The sequence below is a fragment of the Aegilops tauschii genome, chromosome 1, assembly GCF_002575655.3.
Source record: "Aegilops tauschii subsp. strangulata cultivar AL8/78 chromosome 1, Aet v6.0, whole genome shotgun sequence".
Lineage (NCBI taxonomy): Eukaryota > Viridiplantae > Streptophyta > Magnoliopsida > Poales > Poaceae > Aegilops > Aegilops tauschii.
The window spans coordinates 407113186-407132779 of record NC_053035.3 but is presented as its reverse complement, the minus strand read 5'-3'; the positions used below and the strand labels follow the sequence as shown (position 1 = coordinate 407132779).

The 19594-nt window shown below is 47.4% G+C and overlaps 1 protein-coding gene across 1 annotated transcript; it reads left to right on the top strand.

The window, feature by feature from the left end:
• The first annotated feature begins 17891 nt into the window (after positions 1-17891).
• Positions 17892-19026, top strand: LOC109762592 (uncharacterized protein At5g39865-like). The gene has a single exon (XM_020321461.3). It carries the CDS (start codon positions 17928-17930, stop codon positions 18681-18683), a length of 756 nt encoding a protein of 251 aa, XP_020177050.1. The 5' UTR covers positions 17892-17927; the 3' UTR covers positions 18684-19026.
• The last annotated feature ends 568 nt before the right edge of the window (positions 19027-19594 follow it).

Sequence of the window (19594 nt, the reverse complement as noted above, 5' to 3'; positions counted from 1 at the left end):
GCAGCTGCATGGAATTCGTGGTAAAAGCTTGTCGGGTGTGGGCCTGGCTGTGGCCTCGCGGACGCCCTCGGCAAGGGCCTTGCCGGGGCCCCGGCAAGGGTCTTGCCGCGGCGTTCCGGTCATCCCCAGCAAGGGCCTTGCCGGGGGTCTTGTGGGCTTCCTCGGCAAGGATCTTGCCGAGGTTCGTCGTCTTCTACTCCTCTGATTTAGAGTGTTGTTCTTTGTCTTCACAAAGATCTGCATACCACCATGGAGGTGCCTCCCGAGCCCTGGCCCCGTCGTGGTTGGTGGTGCTGGAAACCGTGGGCTCAAGGGTGGCTCGCTCCACTGGTGTTGGACGTGCCGCCCCGGCAAGGGCCTTGTCGGGGAAACCCGCTTTGTCCATCTGCTCTCTGTGGTCTTGGCCTTGGCGTCGCTTTGCTTGTTTTGTTTCTATGGTTCTACCTCGGTTCACCTCACCTGCCTTGCCAAGTGCGGCCGTGGCGCGTGGCTCTGACTGCCCGTGCACAAGTAAAGGGGTCAAAAGGAGAGCCCCTACTTTTGTACACCGACATCTGGGGAGGCCGCTCCCTCCGGAGGTCTTGGTGTCATCCGCCTCGCGAGGCTTGGCCCCTCACGAGGGTCTTGTCTTGTCGATGCTGAAGATGGTTCATACGAGGCTGTCGATGGAGCCACACCGTGGGCCGCAGGCAGGCAAGTCTGGGTACCCTGGCTCCCAGGACGCCGACAATATTAAACCTATATACATTGTTAAGTATGTTAAAGTTCTTTGTAGTAGGACTAAGTAGATCTTTCTTACATAGTGCTCGTTCTGAATTTGTTTGTCTTTGTGGGCAAGTGTCTATTAGAATTGGTGATGATAATACTGATTTTAATTTCCAAATTTGTGAATCAACATGTTGATAAGAAACCCAACAAGATGAGATAGAACTTATGGCTTTGATAGGTATTGATCTGGAGCATGAGCGGAGACAAGCCCCAGGAAGCACGGGTCGTGGCCTAGGGTGCGAGGCCCGACTCCTTTGTGGGCTGTAGCAAATATTGTAGCTACAGTGCTATAGTGTGCGAAGGTGGCCCCAGGTCTGGCCCTTTCCTTGCTCTGCCACTATTCTGGAGGTACCACTAGAATAAGAAGGCCTAGTTTATCATGAAGATAAAAGTAAAGTGTAACAAACTTTCTATGGTGAACCACCTCTCTTGAAAGTTAATATTGCATATTGTACTTTGTGAGAGACGCCAGCTCCTCCTAAAGGATATCATGTATTTCAATAAAAAAAATCTAAAAGTCTAGGCATAAATGATATTAATCCAAAAAACTATATCATGTTCTTATCAAAGCCAACTTTTTAGCATATGTTGAATAACATTTCCTAAATGTGTTGATGGATTATCTTTCAAATAAGCTCCCGTCAACAATTCCCAAGGGACCCCAAGAATTCTTAGGATATGCTCGTGCAAATCCGCAATTCTCCTTTTTATATTCGGGGATAATGAATCAGTTGAACACACCCAATGATTTAAAAAATCATTAGTCTGTTATTATGAACTCATAAGATTCATATGGACGAGGATACAAAGCCTATTGTTGATCATAAACCCTCTTAATCCTAAAATAAAGAAGCTGGAAAGAAATGAGGTAACGAAAGTACTCGAAGCTAACATTCTTTATCCTATCTCTCATGCTAAGTGGTTATATCTATTGGGAAACATAGTAGAAAACAAAAAAATCGCACTACAATCGATCCCCAATCACTATGAAGATGCATACAAGGTTAGATTGGATTGTTACCAACTTCGAGTAGAAGTGGAAGAAGAGTTGGTGATGATCGTTGACGAAGTCCCTCGAACCATTCACAAACGATCCCTCAAACCGAAAGCACGACCTCTCTACAGATTGCACGGGTATGGGTTTCATGATCCGGCAGCGCTTCGCCGTACAAAGCTTTGTGTCGCCGGAGAACTAAATGAGGGAGAAGAGAACCTCACGTGGCTTCTCTAGGTGGACAAGAGAAAACTAGAACTAGGTATAGTCTAGATCAAACTAGAACTAGAACTAGAGAGAACTGGGAGGGGGCACATGAGGCAAAGGGACTTGTGTCTCTACCCCCTCCCCTCAAGTATATATAGGTGGAGGGGAGGAGGGGGCGCTGACTTGGGAGGGCTCGTCCCCTTGGCGTGCTGACCTAGGGAGAGGAGTCCCACTCCAACTCCAACTAGCTAGCCCCCCCCCCCCCAAAAAAAACTTGTACAACAAGCTAGGGGGTGCCTCCTCCTTATTGGGCCCATATGCCCATCAACTCTCCCCTATTAGGACTAATTAATATTTTCTTTAGCCCATTGACACTTAAAAAACCCTAGGGGCCTCCCGATCATTATCATATCCCTTTATTATTTATATTAGGTCCATGAAAACATTTTCCACCTATATATCATTATCCAACATTACCATGTATTCCCCGAAACGCTTCCAGTTTCTCTAAAACTATTTCTTTTATTATCGAAAATATTCTCATATTCCTCGCTCTACTAGAACTCAACGTATCATATTCCCTTAAGCGGGTGACCCTGTAGGTTCGGTGGAATACAGACATGAGAAAAACTTCCTTTCGATCAATGATCAACAGCGGAACCGTGCACATCCATGTTGACCCCTATATCCATACGAATGATATTCGAGTGAACCTTTGGTTATTATATGTTGTTCCCTTTGCTTCATAATATGTTACAAAACCCGAGGTGAGATATGGTTGTATCCCCATGAGTTATACACATGCTCACTATACCGGTCTCATTACTGGTTTTATTATTCTTTCTCGTTGTCATGTTTCGGCATCCCTGTGAGCTAGTCAGCTGTGTCTGGCCAGACGATGATGGATGCCATCACACTGAGAGGTCCCTAAGAATATATTTCCATCATCGGAGGAGCAAAACTCACTCTTGAGCTATTTAGCCCCTTGTCATACTTTCCAATAAACCTTTAAGTTGTCATTATGATCACGGTGTTACAGATGAGACTAAAGCTACCACAAAGTGCATCATCAAGTATGAAGTGACTCGATACTCTCATGGTCGAAGGAACTAGGCCTACTCTCCATCTTATTACTGTAGACTTGCGACGATAACATCTCTGTCACAGCCCTAGCTTAGTCTAGCCTGTCATTGCATAATCTCCAATGCATCATGTTTAAATTCTATGGAAATTTGGAATGGGGATTAACAAAACCCTAGCACCCCCTCTGGTAATAACAGTTTCAACTGAAAATTGTCTCGATGAATCCAAATGCCTTCACAAAATGTTCATCATTTTTGGATTGGTCTTGAACCTCTGCCCAAAATATTGCACATTTTTCTAGGACAATTTGGGTCACTAGATTAAATCTTATGATATTTGCATTTGGGCATTTAAATGCTATAAACTATTTTAAATGCTTAAATAATCACAAACCGAAATGTTTGCTATTGGAAATATTCCAAACAGTGGCATTGAGCAGTTTCAGGATTTTTGGAAATGCCCTGGCATTTTAATAAAGTCAAAAACAATTACAGAAAATAGAAAGAAATAGGGAAACAGAAAAAGGAGAAGACCTACCTGGGCCAACTTACCTGGCGCCCAGCCGGCCCAACACTGTGCAGCCCAGCCAGCGCAGCGCCTTCTTCAACCTTCTGCCAGAAGGCGAGGCAGCCGCGCGGAGAGCGCACAGCCGAGCTGCACCAGCTCCTGCTTGCCACCTCCCGCTTCCCCCTCGCGTCTGGCGACGCCACGCGACCCCCTGGATCTCTCACACTCCCCCCCCCCCGAGCTCATTCCCCTCCTCTGCTCTCCCTCCCTCTCGTCACCGAACGCGCCTGCCGCCGCTGACTAGCACCACCGCGGCCATGGCCTCTCCCTCGTCCCCTTGAGCAGTCCAGAGGCTCAGCCTCTATGCCCTCGCCCTCTCCATCGAGCTACACCCCGCCGGGAGGCCTGCTCCACCATCACTGCCATCTTCTTCAACCTCGGGCATCCGAGATGCCGCCGGCCGATTCGTTTGCCCTAGGTCGTCCACGAGCAAGCCGAACCCCTCCTCGTGAGCACTGTGAGCTCCTCCGTCGACTACCCCTCTTCCCCGGCCTCTCCACGCTCCCTAGCCACGGCTCCACCTCCGGCCGAAGCTCTGCTCCGCCATGGCCGCAGCTCGCGTGCTCCCCTTGCTCCGCTCGTTGCTCCCCTGCAACAGGCGTGCTCCGGAGCGCCTCCCCTCGTCGCTACCTTGCTCAGACCCCTCGCCTGTGAGCTCTAGCCGCAATGCCGCACCTCACCGAGCCCCGCCGGCCACTTTCCGGCCACCCCGGCACCACCCGTCACCACCATTAGAGGCGCCACAACGCCAGGAACCCGTAGAGCCCTCCCGCGCACCAAACCGTCGCCGGAGTAGCGATTCCGGCGTGCCTCCGCCGTCTGTTGAGGTCGCCGGCGGCTAGTCCGCGGCGGGCTGACGTGGCTGGCTTAATTAGCCACTAATCACCGCCTCATGCCACTGACATGACTTGTCATTGCCACAGTAAATAGATGAAACCCACTAGCATGGGTAGGAGTTGTTTGAGCCCTGATGTGCTTACTCATTCATGCTTGTTTGTCATGCCTGCTACTGCTTAGAGTTGAGTCGGGTCTGATTCATCGGGGATGAATCAGAATGGTGATGAACATGTCCTACTGTGTGTGAGTTAAGTGTGTGAACACGTTTTGGTAAAGGTAGCGGTGAGAGGCCATGTAGGAGTATATGGTGGGTTGTCTCATTGAAGCCGTCCTCAGGAACTGAGTTCTGTGTTTGTGATCCATGAAACAGCTACTACCATTCATTGGGCCCTGAAATATGACCCCGCTCGACTTCTTAACCACCCTAGTCCTCTGTCCAGGAGTTGCAAGTAGTTTCTGGTGTTTGTAGTATGCTGGAGGCCGTGCGCAGCGCTGACCCGAGGGGTGGGCTGTGATGCGGTAGGCACGTGGAACGGTGTACCGGGCGCCCGTTTGGTGTCTCGGGAACCCTGCACACATCATTCGGGGCCGTATGTGGAAACTTCGGCCGGACTCCCTGCGGATGGAACCTGAATAGGCGATAAACCTGGACTAGAGACTTGAGTGTTTAGGTAGGTCGTGGTCTACACCCACGCCAGCTTTCGCTTGAAGTCTACCGAGCACATGTCGTGTGCAGACGCTAAGTGGTGGAAACATGTATGAAGAAGTACACCCCTGCAGGGTTATAAATAATCTATTCGAATAGCCGCGTCCGCGGTAAAGGACCTCTGGGTTGCCTATACAGTTCATAGACAAGTGAAAGTGGATACTCTAAAATGCGCAAGATAAGCGTGAGTGCTATGGATGACCTTCTCGTAGGGAGACAGGAGCGGATCCATAGTGGTGTATTGATATGGTGAATATGTGGACTCGTGTGCGCCACCTCAAAAGAGTTGCTTGCACTCGTAGTTCAGGATAGCCACCGATCAGGGTGTGCATTCGGTTTTTTCGGTTTCATTCGGTTCGGTTTATACGGTTTTTGGTTTATACGGTTATTATACTTTGGTTTATACGGTTATTATACTTCGGTTTATACGGTTTTATACATAGATACGGTTCGGTTTCGGTAATAACCATTTAGTTTCGGTTTGGTTTTGGTAATAACCAAAATAACCAAAGTTGACGCGAATTTTTGAACAACAAATAATTATTTGGTCACATGATTCTGTCCGTGTATGTAGTTTAGATTTTTCGTGTGAGAACCACATATGTAGAGTAGATCATTAGACGACAAACATGATTTTGTTCTATGCAATTGGATGGTAGCAGATCGATGGATAATGGATTAGGCAGGTTCCAAATTAGGGACGGTGTGTGATTACATGGGGGAGCAAGTGGCCAGGCAGAAAAAAGGAAATATCTTTTTTATTTATAGGGAAAAAGGGAAAGAGGAAATTCTGCATTGATGTTTGACGTAGGGATCAGGTATTCAGAATTTTTGGACAAGGGATCGGGCCACGAGCCCAGTCGTGGTGGGACGGGATGGGCCGACACAGCACTCCATGCGTGGAGCAGTATGGGTTGGCTGGCTAATTTGAGGCCCAACAAGAACCGCGTGCGCCAGGTTGCTTTGAGCTGCAGCTGTTTAGTACCACATCACCGAACGAGTAGCAGTGCCGCTGGTGGAGAGCTATAAAAGGAGGGGTGGGGTGAAGGGATTCAACTCAAACCTTTGCTTTCTGTTATTTCGGTTTAACCGAACGGTTTTCGGTTTTTAACCGAAAAAACCGAAGGCTAAATGGTTTCCTAAATTGGAAATTGAAACTGAAACCAAAACCTGAAAAAACCGAAACTTCGGTTCGGTTTGGTTTTTGGTTTTCGGTTCGGTTTTGCACACCCTGAGCCACCGAGTCAAAGCTGGCTTGCTGCAGTTAAACCCCACCATCCCCTTTGTTGATAGTGATGCATATGTAGTTAGTTCTGATGTAATCTTGCTGGGTACATTTGTACTCACGTTTGCTTAATTTATGTTTTTGCAGAGAGACTCCAGTCTCACTAGTAGTTCCGCGTGGACTTCGACGTTTAGCTTGTTACCTCAGCTACGATCTTGTGCCCTCGGCAGGATCTGGTAGATAGTCAGGCTTCTCAGCCTTTTTCATTTATAGATGTTTGTACCCAGACATGTTAAGCTTCCACTTGTGCTTTGACTTGTATGCTCTGAATGTTGGGTCACAAGACCCATGTTTGTAATATCTCGCTCCTCGGAGCCTATTGAATAAAGTACTTGAGTTGTAGAGCCATGTTGTGATGCCATGTTGTATTTGCACATAACGAGCATATTGTGTGTATGTTATTGAAATGCTTGGTATGTGTGGGATCTGACTATCTAGTTGTTTATTCTTGGTAGCCTCTCTTATCGGGAAATGTCTCCTAGTGCTTCCACTAAGCCCTGGTAGCTTGCTACTGCTCCGGAACACTTACGCTGGACGGCATGTGTCCTTCTTCATTCCTGTGTCTGTCCCTTCGGGGAAATGTCACGCAGTGTCTACCGGAGTCCTGCTAGCCTGCTACAGCCCAGATTCTCCGGAGTCCTGTTAGCCTAGCTGCTACAGCCCGGATTCACTCGCTGATGACCGACACGTTCGTTGCTGGGTCATGTATGCCTGTCCCTGTAAGTTAGCGCCACTTTGGGTTCACGACTAGCCATGTCAGCCCGGGTTCTTTGTCATATGGATGCTAGCAACACTATCATATACGTGAGCCAAAAGGCGCAAACGGTCCCGGGCCTGGTAAGGCGACACCCATGGGAATACCATGCATGAGGCCGTAAAGTGATATGAGGTGTTACTTGCTAGATCGGTGTGGCATAGGATCGGGGTCCTGACAGCTTTGGTATAAGAGCCTGACTGCCTGTAGGATTACCAAGCCAAACTGGTCGAAGTTGAGTCTAGAAATTCTTTAGTTATATAAGGGAATTGATTGTGGGATGGAACGCAAGGCTCTTTTTACTCCTTTACCATATGCCTTCTGATCCGAGTCATCTTATCCTTCCTATGGGGTTAAGGAACTAGGCTATCTTTTCTTTCTATCAGGATCACGTGTTACTAACCCGTAGATTTACAGGATTGATGGATTCAAATCTCAGTGCAGTCTCTACTACATCCATGTGTTCATAGTTGGTCTCAGAATCTTCATATTGTGCTTCTGAGTGGTTATGCCACCATTTTTGCAGGATGTCTCAAATCCTTTGAGCATTTATAGCCGTTATGCTGTCCGAGTCATCCCAGGTTTCTAAACAGTCTGATGCATTTGCAAATCCCTTCTTTCCGTTTCCGATGTTTCTTTCTGCCAGATCAACCACACTAACCAGTGAGTTGAGGTACTCCATTGCCTCAACATGTATGTTGGAGGCTTGGAGCTATTATTATGACCCTAGGTGTGTTAAGGGATCATCTAGTAATCTAGCCATGTCTTGTCTTCAGTGTGATGATTCTGGCCATCATTCTCGAAAGCATCCCGTGATGCCATTTAGTTAGTAGGCATTCTATTCCTGGGTTTTCAAACCAAGATTCACCCTACTTACTTCATGTTGATAGTGTTTGCTAGTTCCTTTAGGATATTAGTAACCTTGCGATAGTCCTCGAGGTCCATGGTATATCATTCTTCTAATTACCAAGAACTGTTTATGGCAGAAGTTCATCGTTGAACCGGAAGATCACCACCAGAGTGCTCTTGATGGGTTCTCGATTATACGCTGTTACTCTGCCAGTTCCACCCTTCTGCATGGGTTATCCGGAGGAAATGTTGAACTTGGTTCGACATACTAATCTATGCATCCACAACTCAGAAAGTTATATGTTCCTTGAGTTGTTCCTCTTTAGTTGTCTTCTGACCCTCGTCTATCTATTGACAGTCAAGTGTATGCGTGCATTCGTTCATCGATGCCTATTAATCTTGTGGTCCGTCAAGCCATCCTATTCCAAAATGACTAGGAGAAACAAACTCCAGTACCTCATCCATATCCAGGATTGGGTCAAAGCGGTTGTGTTCCGCAGATCAAATTGCTAATCCAGCTTCTGGTCTGTTCCACCTTGGAGTATTACCATCTTTTATAACATGTATATCATAGGAATTGCACACTATCCTATGAACTCTTGATACAACGATACTTCTCGCCGTCATTGCTCATTCCTCGGCTCCGTGTTGTCACAACCGGAATGCCGACAAGTGAACTGTGATGTGTGAAATCAATACTCTTCGCAACTCTGTTGCTTGGTAGTTAAAGGACAATAATTTCATTTTTAGCATGTTGGTTATTGAATCACCATTCTGAGATTGATCGTGCTACCTAGTCCCTTTTCCGGTGCACTCTCCGATCAATGAGTTAGGATTGTGTCAATCCCTCGCTCTATTGATCATATCGTCTTGCCCTGAAAAGCAAGATTGTTCTCGAGCTTAGTAACATGTCGGTGGTTCGTGATTTTCCGTATGTCTTCTCAGAAGTATCACCAGGTCGGCACTTGACCGCTATGTTAAGTTCGTGATCATGTTGGTTTCCTTGTAAACCACCCTTTCTCCAAGAATCTATGTTGGGTACCCCTGAGCTAGTTGGTTAAGCTGAACAACGACTTGGAGAGTTGGAAGATAAAAAGCTTGTCTGGCTTAGTTCATCCCAAAGGGGTATTCTTGTGCATGTGTGTTGAAGAAAGATGATGTCTTCATTGATTGATCCTCATGGTCAATTGTTGGATCTATTGTCTTACCCAAACCTTTGATTTGAGTATGGGATATCGTCAAATCAAATCAGAACCAACGATATTCGTAATGTTGTCTTACTCGTGGTTGATTCCCCGAGAATACACCATTATATCCTTTGGTCTGGCCAATGCTATCACCTTGTTCACATAGTTGTGGAATTCCATCCCCATGGAAACCTGGATGAATTGTTGTTGAGCCCATCGACAACATCCTTATCTCCTCCATGATTCGTGTTGAACATTAAGATAGTGTTGGAAACTTTTGAAAGCATCTCTTCATGCTAGCTCATGAACCATATGTTCGGATGAAAGAAGAGACTTCCTCTAATTCACGTGCATTTGGTGCAAGTTGCCGCCGTGAATTCGAGAAAGCCTGTTTTGCTTCCTCTGGAATCATCCCAAGTCAGTCATGCAAGTGTGAAGTATTTTATGGTCTGATAGATTGATCATCTTCGTTCCATATGAACTCCGTAGCACACCAAGCCACTGATTGAGTTGTTCAAGGATAAGAAGTTCAAGTGCTAATCCTAAAGGGCCCAGACGGACATGCACAAGACTTCGTTATTTTAATGATGGTTTCCAATCAGAACCCGGTAGTGTTTTATTATAAGACTACTATGTGGTCATGCTTGTCTCGGACAACGTGTTCACATGTTGTAGCAGGACCAGCTCATGTTTTGGAGCTTACTACCGTAGTCCATTTTTCGAGAATCTCGCAACGTCATCTCGTCGATTTGTGTTGCAAACTTTAATTTTTCTCTCTAGACTTGATGAGTCTGGAATATTCTGACACCAACTAGATCTGAATCTCAGGCAGATATGATGGTTCGAACATTTCCCAAGAACTATAATATTGGTCTCTCGATAACCGGTAAAGTGGATGTCGTGGCCAACACACCCAGCCGGAAGACCTATTATTGTAGTGTCCTGATCGAGGAAGTTTACCACCTCCCCATAAGGATTTTGTAGGATTTACTCCCTAGTTGCCCCTTATTGATTTTTGTGTTCCCGAAGTCCGACCTGTTACTTGATGTTCTAGATACCAAACCATATCAATAAATGGGTTACGCCAGCACATCAAGGAGAACATTAGAAGCGGAGTGCTAAATGTCTCTCGGTCAATCACCCAGATCTTATCCCCTTGGCCCCGCTAAGGTGAAATCTGAGAAAGTGTTATCTTCCTTTGCATCTGCATCATCCATCACTATTCAACATGGTGGTATGTTGTGTTACCAGGGTCCTCGACACGGTTATTGGTAAAATCTTGATGAATATGGAAATGCTCAAGTTCTTGAGAGCACGCACAAGCACTAGGTGTTATCACCGACACTAACTGGGATTGCTCTCAGTTCCCTCGGTTATGCTATAACCTTTCAAACAGCGGATTCACTCTCTACTGTTGAGCTTCTCCCCAGTTACTAGAATCATTCCTAGCATTTGCATTTTTTCCCCAGCTTGCACCATCATTGTGCCATTCTACCTTGGGTCCAGTCTATTTCCGGTGATAAGCAACATCACTCCTTGTGTTGTCTTCAACAAGGTAATCCACATCATCCAAACTAGTCTGAGTATGCCATTCTACCGAGCTCCTCCAAACGATCTCTCAAGATTAGCCCTAGGCTGGTATAGAGAGTCTCAATGATCTCTATATCAAAAGTAATTCTTTTTTCCACTTAAGGTAAAAATTCTACGAGTCATTTTTCCTGAGGTGCCCCGTTATGGTATCATGGCAACTCAACTCCTCGCTACGTTGACAACCGTTCACAACCTTCTTCAGTGTGGAATTGTTGTCTACCTAGAACCTCCGTCATCTGTTTCACTCCATCCCTCTAGATGTATGCTTCGTGTCTCAGCTCGAGAGATGTTTCAATGACTCACCCCGTGAGTTGATCCTGAGTTGTTCGATCTTTGAGGCGATCGGTCATTCTAGAGTTTTCCTTTCCTTCCATTGTCATGTTAGATGGAGTTCTCAAAGCAAGACATCAAGACAATGATGGTGATCGAATCAACATTCTTATGAAGTGCAACCTGGATCTTGAAGATTGTGTTAGTTTGCGTTTCCCCCTTCCATCTTGCCCTACGCTTGAATCTCGGGACGAGATTCTTGTTTAGTGGGGGTGAGTTGTCACGGCCCTAGCTTAGTCTAGCCTGTCATTGCATAATCTCCAATGCATGATGTTTAAATTCTATGGAAATTTGGAATGGGGATTAACAAAACCCTCAGTTCCAATGCTACGCCTTGAACCGCTCGACCATCTCTCCTACATAACTTATTATGGAAAATAAACTGAGTAAATAGCGAGTTTTCTTATTCCTGCAGTACAGGTACAACCGCAACCACTCGAGGGTTCCATAGTTCTAGCACCCCCTTTGGAAATAACAGTTTCAACTGAAAATTGTCTCGATGAATCCAAATGCCTTCACAAAATGTTCATCATTTTTGGATTGGTCTTGAACCTCTACCCAAAATACTGCACATTTTTCTAGGACAATTTGGGTCACTGGATTAAATCTTATGATATTTGCATTTGGGCATTTAAATGTTATAAACTATTTTAAATGCTCAAATAATCACAAACTAAAATGTTTGCTGTTGTAAATATTCCAAACAGTGCCATTGAGCAGTTTCATGATTTTTGGAAATGCCCTGGCATTTTAATGAAGTCAAAAAAAATTACAAAAAATAGAAAATAGAAAGAAATAGGGAAACAGAAAAAGGAGAAGACCTACCTGGGCCAACTTACCTGGCGCCCAGCCGGCCCAACACTATGCAGCCCAGCTAGCGCAGCGCCTTCTTCAACCTTCTGCCAGAAGGCGAGGCGGCCGCGCGGAGAGCACACGGCCGAGCTGTGCCAGCTCCTGCTTGCCACCTCCCGCTTCCCCCTCGCGTCTAGCGACGCCACGCGACCCCTGGATCTCTCACACTCCCTCCCCCCCCCCCCCCCGAGCTCATTCCCCTCCTCTGCTCTCCCTCCCTCTCGTCACCGAACGCGCCTGCCGCCGCCGACTAGCACCACCACGGCCATGGCCTCTCCCTCGTCCCCTTGAGCAATCCAGAGGCTCCGCCTCGATGCCCTCCCCCTCTACATCGAGCTACACCCCGCCGGGAGGCCTACTCCACCGTCACTGCTATCTTCTTCAACCTCGGGCATCCGAGATGCCGCCGGCCGATTCGTCTACCCCAGGTCGTCCAGGAGCAAGCCGAACCCCTCCTCGTGATCACTGTGAGCTCCTCCGTCGACTACCCCTCTTCCCCGGCTCTCCACGCTTCCTAGCCACGGCTCCACCTCCGGCCAAAGCTCTGCTCCGCCATGGCCGCAGCTCGCGTGCTCCCCTTGCTCCGCTCGTTGCTCCCCTGCAACAGGCGTGCTCTGGAGCGCCTCTCCTCGTCGCTGCCTTGCTCAGACCCCTCGCCTGTGAGCTCTAGCCGCAATGCCACACCTCACCGAGCCCCGCCGCCGCTAAAGCTCGTCGCCGGCCACTTTTCGGCCACCCCGGCACCACCTGTCACCACCACTAGAAGCGCCACAACGCCAGGAACCCGTAGAGCCCTCCCGCGCACCAAACCCTCGCCGGAGTAGCGATTCCGGCGTGCCTCCTCCGTCTGTTGAGGTCGCCGGCGGCTAGTCCGCCGCCGGCTGACGTGGCTGGCTTACTTAGCCACTAATCACCGCCCTGTGCCACTGACACTAGGCCCCACGTTCTAATTAAGCCTCTGCTTAGTTTAATAGCTAACCACTGTTTAGCTCTGTGTCACTGACCAGTGGGCCCCACTGGTCAGGTTTGACCTGGACCGGCCCCGTTGACCAGATGACGTCATAGTGACGCAGTGCTGACGCAATAAGTCATTTTCTGGATTTAAAATAATCCAGGAAATTCTAGAAAATGCCCAAAACTTCTAAAATTCATAGAAATTCAACCATAACTCCAAATGAAACAAATCATATATGAAAAATGATCATAACAATCCAATCTATCCATCTGTACCATTTTCATGCATGTTAGAACAACTTATAGCTATTGTTTAGGACAAATCATATAAATGGCATTTGAATATCCACATATGGAGTTTGAATTTGAATCTTGGATTCAAACCAACTCCATTTAATCTGTTGCTAGTTGCATTAGCTCAAATCACAGCATATTGGCATGTCATGATCATGCATCATATTGTGCATTGCATTGATTGTGTTTCCTTCTCTGTTGTCGGTATTTGTCCCCTCTCAGTAGACGTGTTCCGACGATCTGATCAATGACACCGATGAAGAGCTATACTATCTTCAGAACTGCCAGGCAAGCAAAACCCCCTTGTTCATTCCGATACAATCCCACTCTCTCGCTTCTGCTCTCTTTTACTGCATTAGGACAACAACGATTCATCTGCTACTTGCTGCGGTAGTTGAACCCCTTATCCTCTGCATGACTTGTCATTGCCACAGTAAATAGATGAAACCCACTAGCATGAGTAGGAGTTGTTTGAGCCCTGATGTGCTTACTCATTCATGCTTGTTTGTCATGCCTGCTACTGCTTAGAGTTGAGTCGGGACTGATTTATCGGGGATGAATCAGCATGGTGATGAACATGTCCTACTGTGTGTGAGTTAAGTGTGTGAACACGTTTTGGTAAAGGTAGCGGTGAGAGGCCATGTAGGAGTACATGGTGGGTTGTCTCATTGAAGCCGTCCCCAGGAACTGAGTTCTGTGTTTGTGATCCATGAAAAGCTACTACCATGCATTGGGCCCTGAAATATGACCCCGCTCGACTTCTTAACCACCCTAGTCCTCTCTCCAGGAGTTGCAAGTAGTTTCTAGTGTTTCTAGTATGCTGGAGGCCGTGCGCAGCGCTGACCCGACGGGTGGGCTGTGATGCGGTAGGCACGTGGCACGGTGTACCGGGCGCCCGTTTGGTCTCTCGGGAACCCTGCACACATCATTCGGGGCCGTATGTGGAAACTTCGGCCGGACTCCCCGCGGATGGAACCTGAATAGGCGATAAACCTGGACTAGAGACTTGAGTGTTTAGGTAGGTCGTGGTCTACACCCATGTTGGCTTTCGCTTGAAGTCTGCCGAGCACATGTCGTGTGCAGACGCTAAGTGGTGGAAACATGTATGAAGAAGTACACCCCTGCAGGGTTATAAACAATCTATTCGAATAGCCACGTCCGCGGTAAAGGACCTCTGGGTTGCCTATACAGTTCATAGACAAGTGAAAGTGGATACTCTAAAATGCGCAAGATAAGCGTGAGTGCTATGGATGGCCTTCTCGTAGGGAGACGGGAGCGGATCCATAGTGATTTATTGATATGGTGAATATGTGGACTCGTGTGCGCCACCTCAAAAGAGATGCTTGCAGTCGTAGTTCAGGATAGCCACCGAGTCAAAGCTGGCTTGCTGCAGTTAAACCCCACCATCCCCTTTGTTGATAATGATGCATATGTAGTTAGTTCTGATGTAAGTCTTGTTGGGTACATTTGTACTCACGTTTGCTTAATTTATGTTTTTGCTGAGAGACTCCAGTCTCACTAGTAGTTCCGCGTGGACTTCGACGTTTAGCTTGTTACCTCAGCTACGATCTTGTGCCCTTGACAGGATCTGGTAGATAGTCAGACTTCTCAGCCTTTTTCATTTATAGATGTCTGTACCCAGACATGTTAAGCTTCCGCTTGTGCTTTGACTTGTATGCTCTGAATGTTGGGTCACGAGACCCATGTCTGTAATATCTCGCTCCTCGGAGCCTATTGAATAAAGTACTTGAGTTGTAGAGCCATGTTGTATTTGCACATAACGAGCATATTGTGTGTATGTTATTGAAATGCTTGGTATGTGTGGGATCTGACTATCTAGTTGTTTATTCTTGGTAGCCTCTCTTACCGGGAAATGTCTCCTAGTGCTTCCACTGAGCCCTGGTAGCTTGCTACTGCTCCGCAACACTTAGGTTGGCCGACATGTGTCCTTCTTCCTTCCTGTGTCTGTCCCTTCGGGGAAATGTCACGCAGTGTCTACCGGAGTCCTGCTAGCCTGCTACAGCCCGGATTCTCCAGAGTCCTGTTAGCCCAGCTGCTACAGCCCGGACTCACTCGCTGATGACCGACACGTTCGTTGCTGGGTCATGTATGCCTGTCCCTGTAAGTTAGCGCCACTTTGGGTTCATGACTAGCCATGTCAGCCCGGGTTCTTTGTCATATGGATGCTAACAACACTATCATATACATGAGCCAAAAAGCGCAAACGGTCCCGGGCCTGGTAAGGCGACACCCGTGGGAATACCATGCGTGAGGCCGCAAAGTGATATGAGGTGTTACTTGCTAGATTGGTGTGGCATAGGATCGGGGTCCTGACAATCTCTAAGTATAACAAACAAGTTGGGTCAATTCAATATGATCGTTCTTCTAACATCACACTCTCAAGGTTGTCGGCATCCTTGTTACACTTAAGTTATGCCTATGATCTGGAAAACATAACCAGAATGCAACACTTGAGCTAGTCCTAGAGGCGAGACCAGAAATCAGGTGTTACCGTTTATAACTCTACACGTGCTTATGGGTTTTCCTTTGAATCACATATTGAAGAACCATGTCAGTTTAGCATAGAGTGTAAACATCTAATTATAAATGTGAAAATAGATAATACAATTATTATTCCCTCTATGGCAAATTTCCAACAAAATCATGTTCATTGCGTTCCTAAAATGCATTTTTACGTGTTGTTCCTAGTAAGAATAATAAATTGATCTCTCACATGACCGTGAAATGATATAGAATGTGCAATAGTTATAGAAAAATAAATAAAGATACTATTAATTTAAATTTCTTGATCTAATGTTAGAATATCCATCTGAGCATTTATATTTTTGTTATCTTGATAGCATACCATGCTTAGTGCAAATAAGAACGGTTTCACGCCTCATGGTCAAGTTAATAAAGTGTTCCATTTGATGCAGGAATACTTGGGAAAAATAAATAAAATAACTTAATCATCCTAACTGCAATTACAACAAATGATTATTAACTTCCATCAAAACGTTACACGTGAAAAGAAAGGCAAAGATGATGGAAATAATAAAACAATCAATACAAGGTACCTGATCAATCATGAAATGATAATTAATTCCCTAAAGAAACCATGAAAAGGATAACAGCAACAAAAGGTAAACCATGCATGGCCTGAACAAAATGTTATAATCAGTGACGCTATTATCATGCTAAAAAATTTCCACACATAAAATCAATGTACGACACTGACACAGTTCAAAACAACTAAACGTTGATCAAATATAAGCATACAATGAAGAAGTTTAACCTATCATAGATTCTTTGCAATCGTTGTGGGAATCATCCTAAAAGACATTCCTTCACAGACTTTGGGGGTGGGGGTGGGCTATCAACCCTAGTACACAGAGTGCAAGCCATCATGTTCTAAAAAAAGAGTGAAAGCCATCAGTGTAAACACACATATGAAACATGTGAATAAATTAAACTAGAACGAATCCCAGGAATGCAGGAAACAAAAACCTTATGGAGCATGCTGCTTCGCACTACCAAAATACGCATGAGAAACAGTACATCGGTTAATTTTCCAACAACAAAAAAATGCTAAAATAATACCATGACTTTACTACCTCGAATAAAAAATGTGAACATGTCCATACAAAAAAAACAAGCCATAACTAAGGAAAACTCAAATCACGGATCAAGAAAATAGGGAAGTACATGCAACAACCTTCCTTTGGTCACATGGCCGATTGAAGAAACCTCCACACAAAAATCGCCCAATTCCTTTGCTTCCATTGCAACCAAGAGATGAAAGAAGAAGAGTATCGAAAAATGATGGTTAGTAAACTGAACACCGGGTTTATTTACACGACTCAAAGGCACGATTACCAAACAAAGAAAAGAGAAACCAATCCAAAGTCCGCGGGATTGAAGTCCAAGCCCCAGACAGAAAAAGCCCACAAAAGACACGTTGAATAGGCCACAACAAACTGAAAAAGAGTCGTCACAATTCAATCAAAGGTTTATTTTCCTTTGATGACGAGTGTCAATGGTAAGGCTTCGGAAGCGAACACGATAATCACGTGGCGCAAACCAATAATTGGAATAAAATTTAATTTTCCAGCTAAGGAAGGTAATGACTCTGGACTATTTTACCCTCCGCGTAATATCGGAATTCGAAAGTCTTTATGCGCATCCAAATGTGGTCACCGCATTAACGCTCCATTCATGTAGATAGTGGGTACATTTTAATGGTGGCGGAGATTTCGAGGTCTCCTTCCAATACTAAATTTGTAATTATTTGGATATAGCGCACTCAAGTTTAATGCGTTTCTTGGGTTATCGAAGCGGGGATGCCTGGCGTGTCATCGCGATCTCACAAAATCTAAGCACGACCGCCTATTTTGTGTTATAGTCCAAAACACATGTAAAATATAAAATATATACTTGTCAGGAAAAAATTGTGTATCTTATCGAATTCTTTTGTGTTATGGTAAATTAAAAGTTTGTCAGGTGATGTTTCCTAAAATTCTTGGCAAATCCCTGAAAAAAGTGACATGTTTAAATAGGCTGGGTTTTCAAACCGCGCCCCATAAAACCCACCCCAAACGAACGAGGCCGGCCACAAGGCAAAGCGCAGACAAAACCCCGCCGCTTCCGTCCCCTCCGTCCTCGTAGCCCCCATGGCCATGTGGCCTTCTTGGGTGAAGACGCGCGCTTCCAGTTCCAAATCCTCCCCACCCACCGCGCTCGTCGCCGCTGCCGCCACCACCCGGCGCTTCTCCATCGCCTCCCACTTCCCCTCCCTCAAGGACATCCCGTCGCTGGTCCGCCCGGAGCACCCCCGCCCGCCGCGCGTCTTCCACCGCCTCCGCGTCGCGGCCTCCGCCCTCCGCCTCCTCCGCGCCCTCAAGTCGGCCTCGGCGCACGCCACCGCCCGGGAGCTAGAGGTGCACGTCGTGCTCTACTCCACCTCCCTCCGCGTCGTCCGCCGCACCTACGAGGACTGCTACACCGTGCGCTTCATCCTGCGGGGGATCGGCGCCACCGTCGACGAGCGCGACCTGGCCGTGGACAACGCCTTCGTGGCGGAGTTCGCCGCGCTCCTGCCGCCCCGCCTGGGCCTGGCCCTCCCGCAGGTCTTCGTGGACGGCCGGCACCTCGGTGGCGTCGAGGAGGTCCAGCGCCTCCACGAGTGCGGCGAGCTCAACCGCATCGTCGCGGCCCCGATATCCCCCGGCCCGGCCCATCCCCCCTGCGGCCGCTGCGGCGACGAGCGCCACGTGCCCTGCGGCAGCTGCGACGGGAGCCGGAAGAAGCACAGCGACGACGGGAGCGGCAAGAAACAGAGCGACGAGGACGGCGTCCTCACCTGCGCCGCCTGCAACGCGAGCGGCCTCGTCCGATGCCCGGACTGCCTCTTCCCGGCGGCCGCCTGATTGAGATCCAGTCAGTACTCGGCTGTCCAGTAACTGAAACTCTTTACTACTGGCAGCAGTAGGACAGCTACTCCTCATCGACGACAGCTGCTCAGGTCAAAGAGACCACCTGCATGCCCAGCTCGATATACTCCATTTAGTTACTACTAGTCAAACTAGTTCAAACTTCAAAGCTGGTTACACCATTGGCTTAGCTGGGGTCTGGACAGGAGTTTTTTTTTTTTTGAAATATAATTTAGCTTCGGCATTACAACTTTCAGAAGATTTGCTGCTCATTTCCCTCCTCTTGGTTACTCCAATCCTGGACGAACCAGACGAGAATTATAATACAATTATACTCCTACTTGGTTGGTCTCTGTACCTGTTCGTGCGTTTCAAATCTTTTTAATTCTCAATCAATGGCACGGGCTTCGCGTGCTGCTTGCGTGCCAATGTTTACCGGTGGGAGGCTCGTTGGTGTGTTTGCGCACGCGACATACACGATATACCCATGCAGCTAGCGCATGCTCATCACAGTTGTGGCGTGAAGGGGAGAGCTTCATCTGGCCGCTCCCATGATTGCCCGATGTTTCGTCGCGGGGTACGGCAAACGCTCCAGGCACTGGTGTCGGCCAATCATGGCTCCTACGGGCGGCACGACACGGCACTCGGCGCATCGGCGGAGGGCACGGCGAGCCGAGAGATGGCTGGGTTCGACTTCGAGGGGTAGGGTGGGATCATGGGAGTTTAACGGCACCCACATGATGGGTCTCGTCGTGCCCTCAGCTCTCACGCGTGTATGCCGTGTGCGTGTACCCGTCTGCGGCAGGAAGAGAAGTCAGGGCCGGGAGCGCGGTGACCGTTGGGCGGTGTGGACTCTAGAGCGCGCGAGGGGAAAGGGAGCGGCGGCCGACGCGGCAGGTGCACAGCTC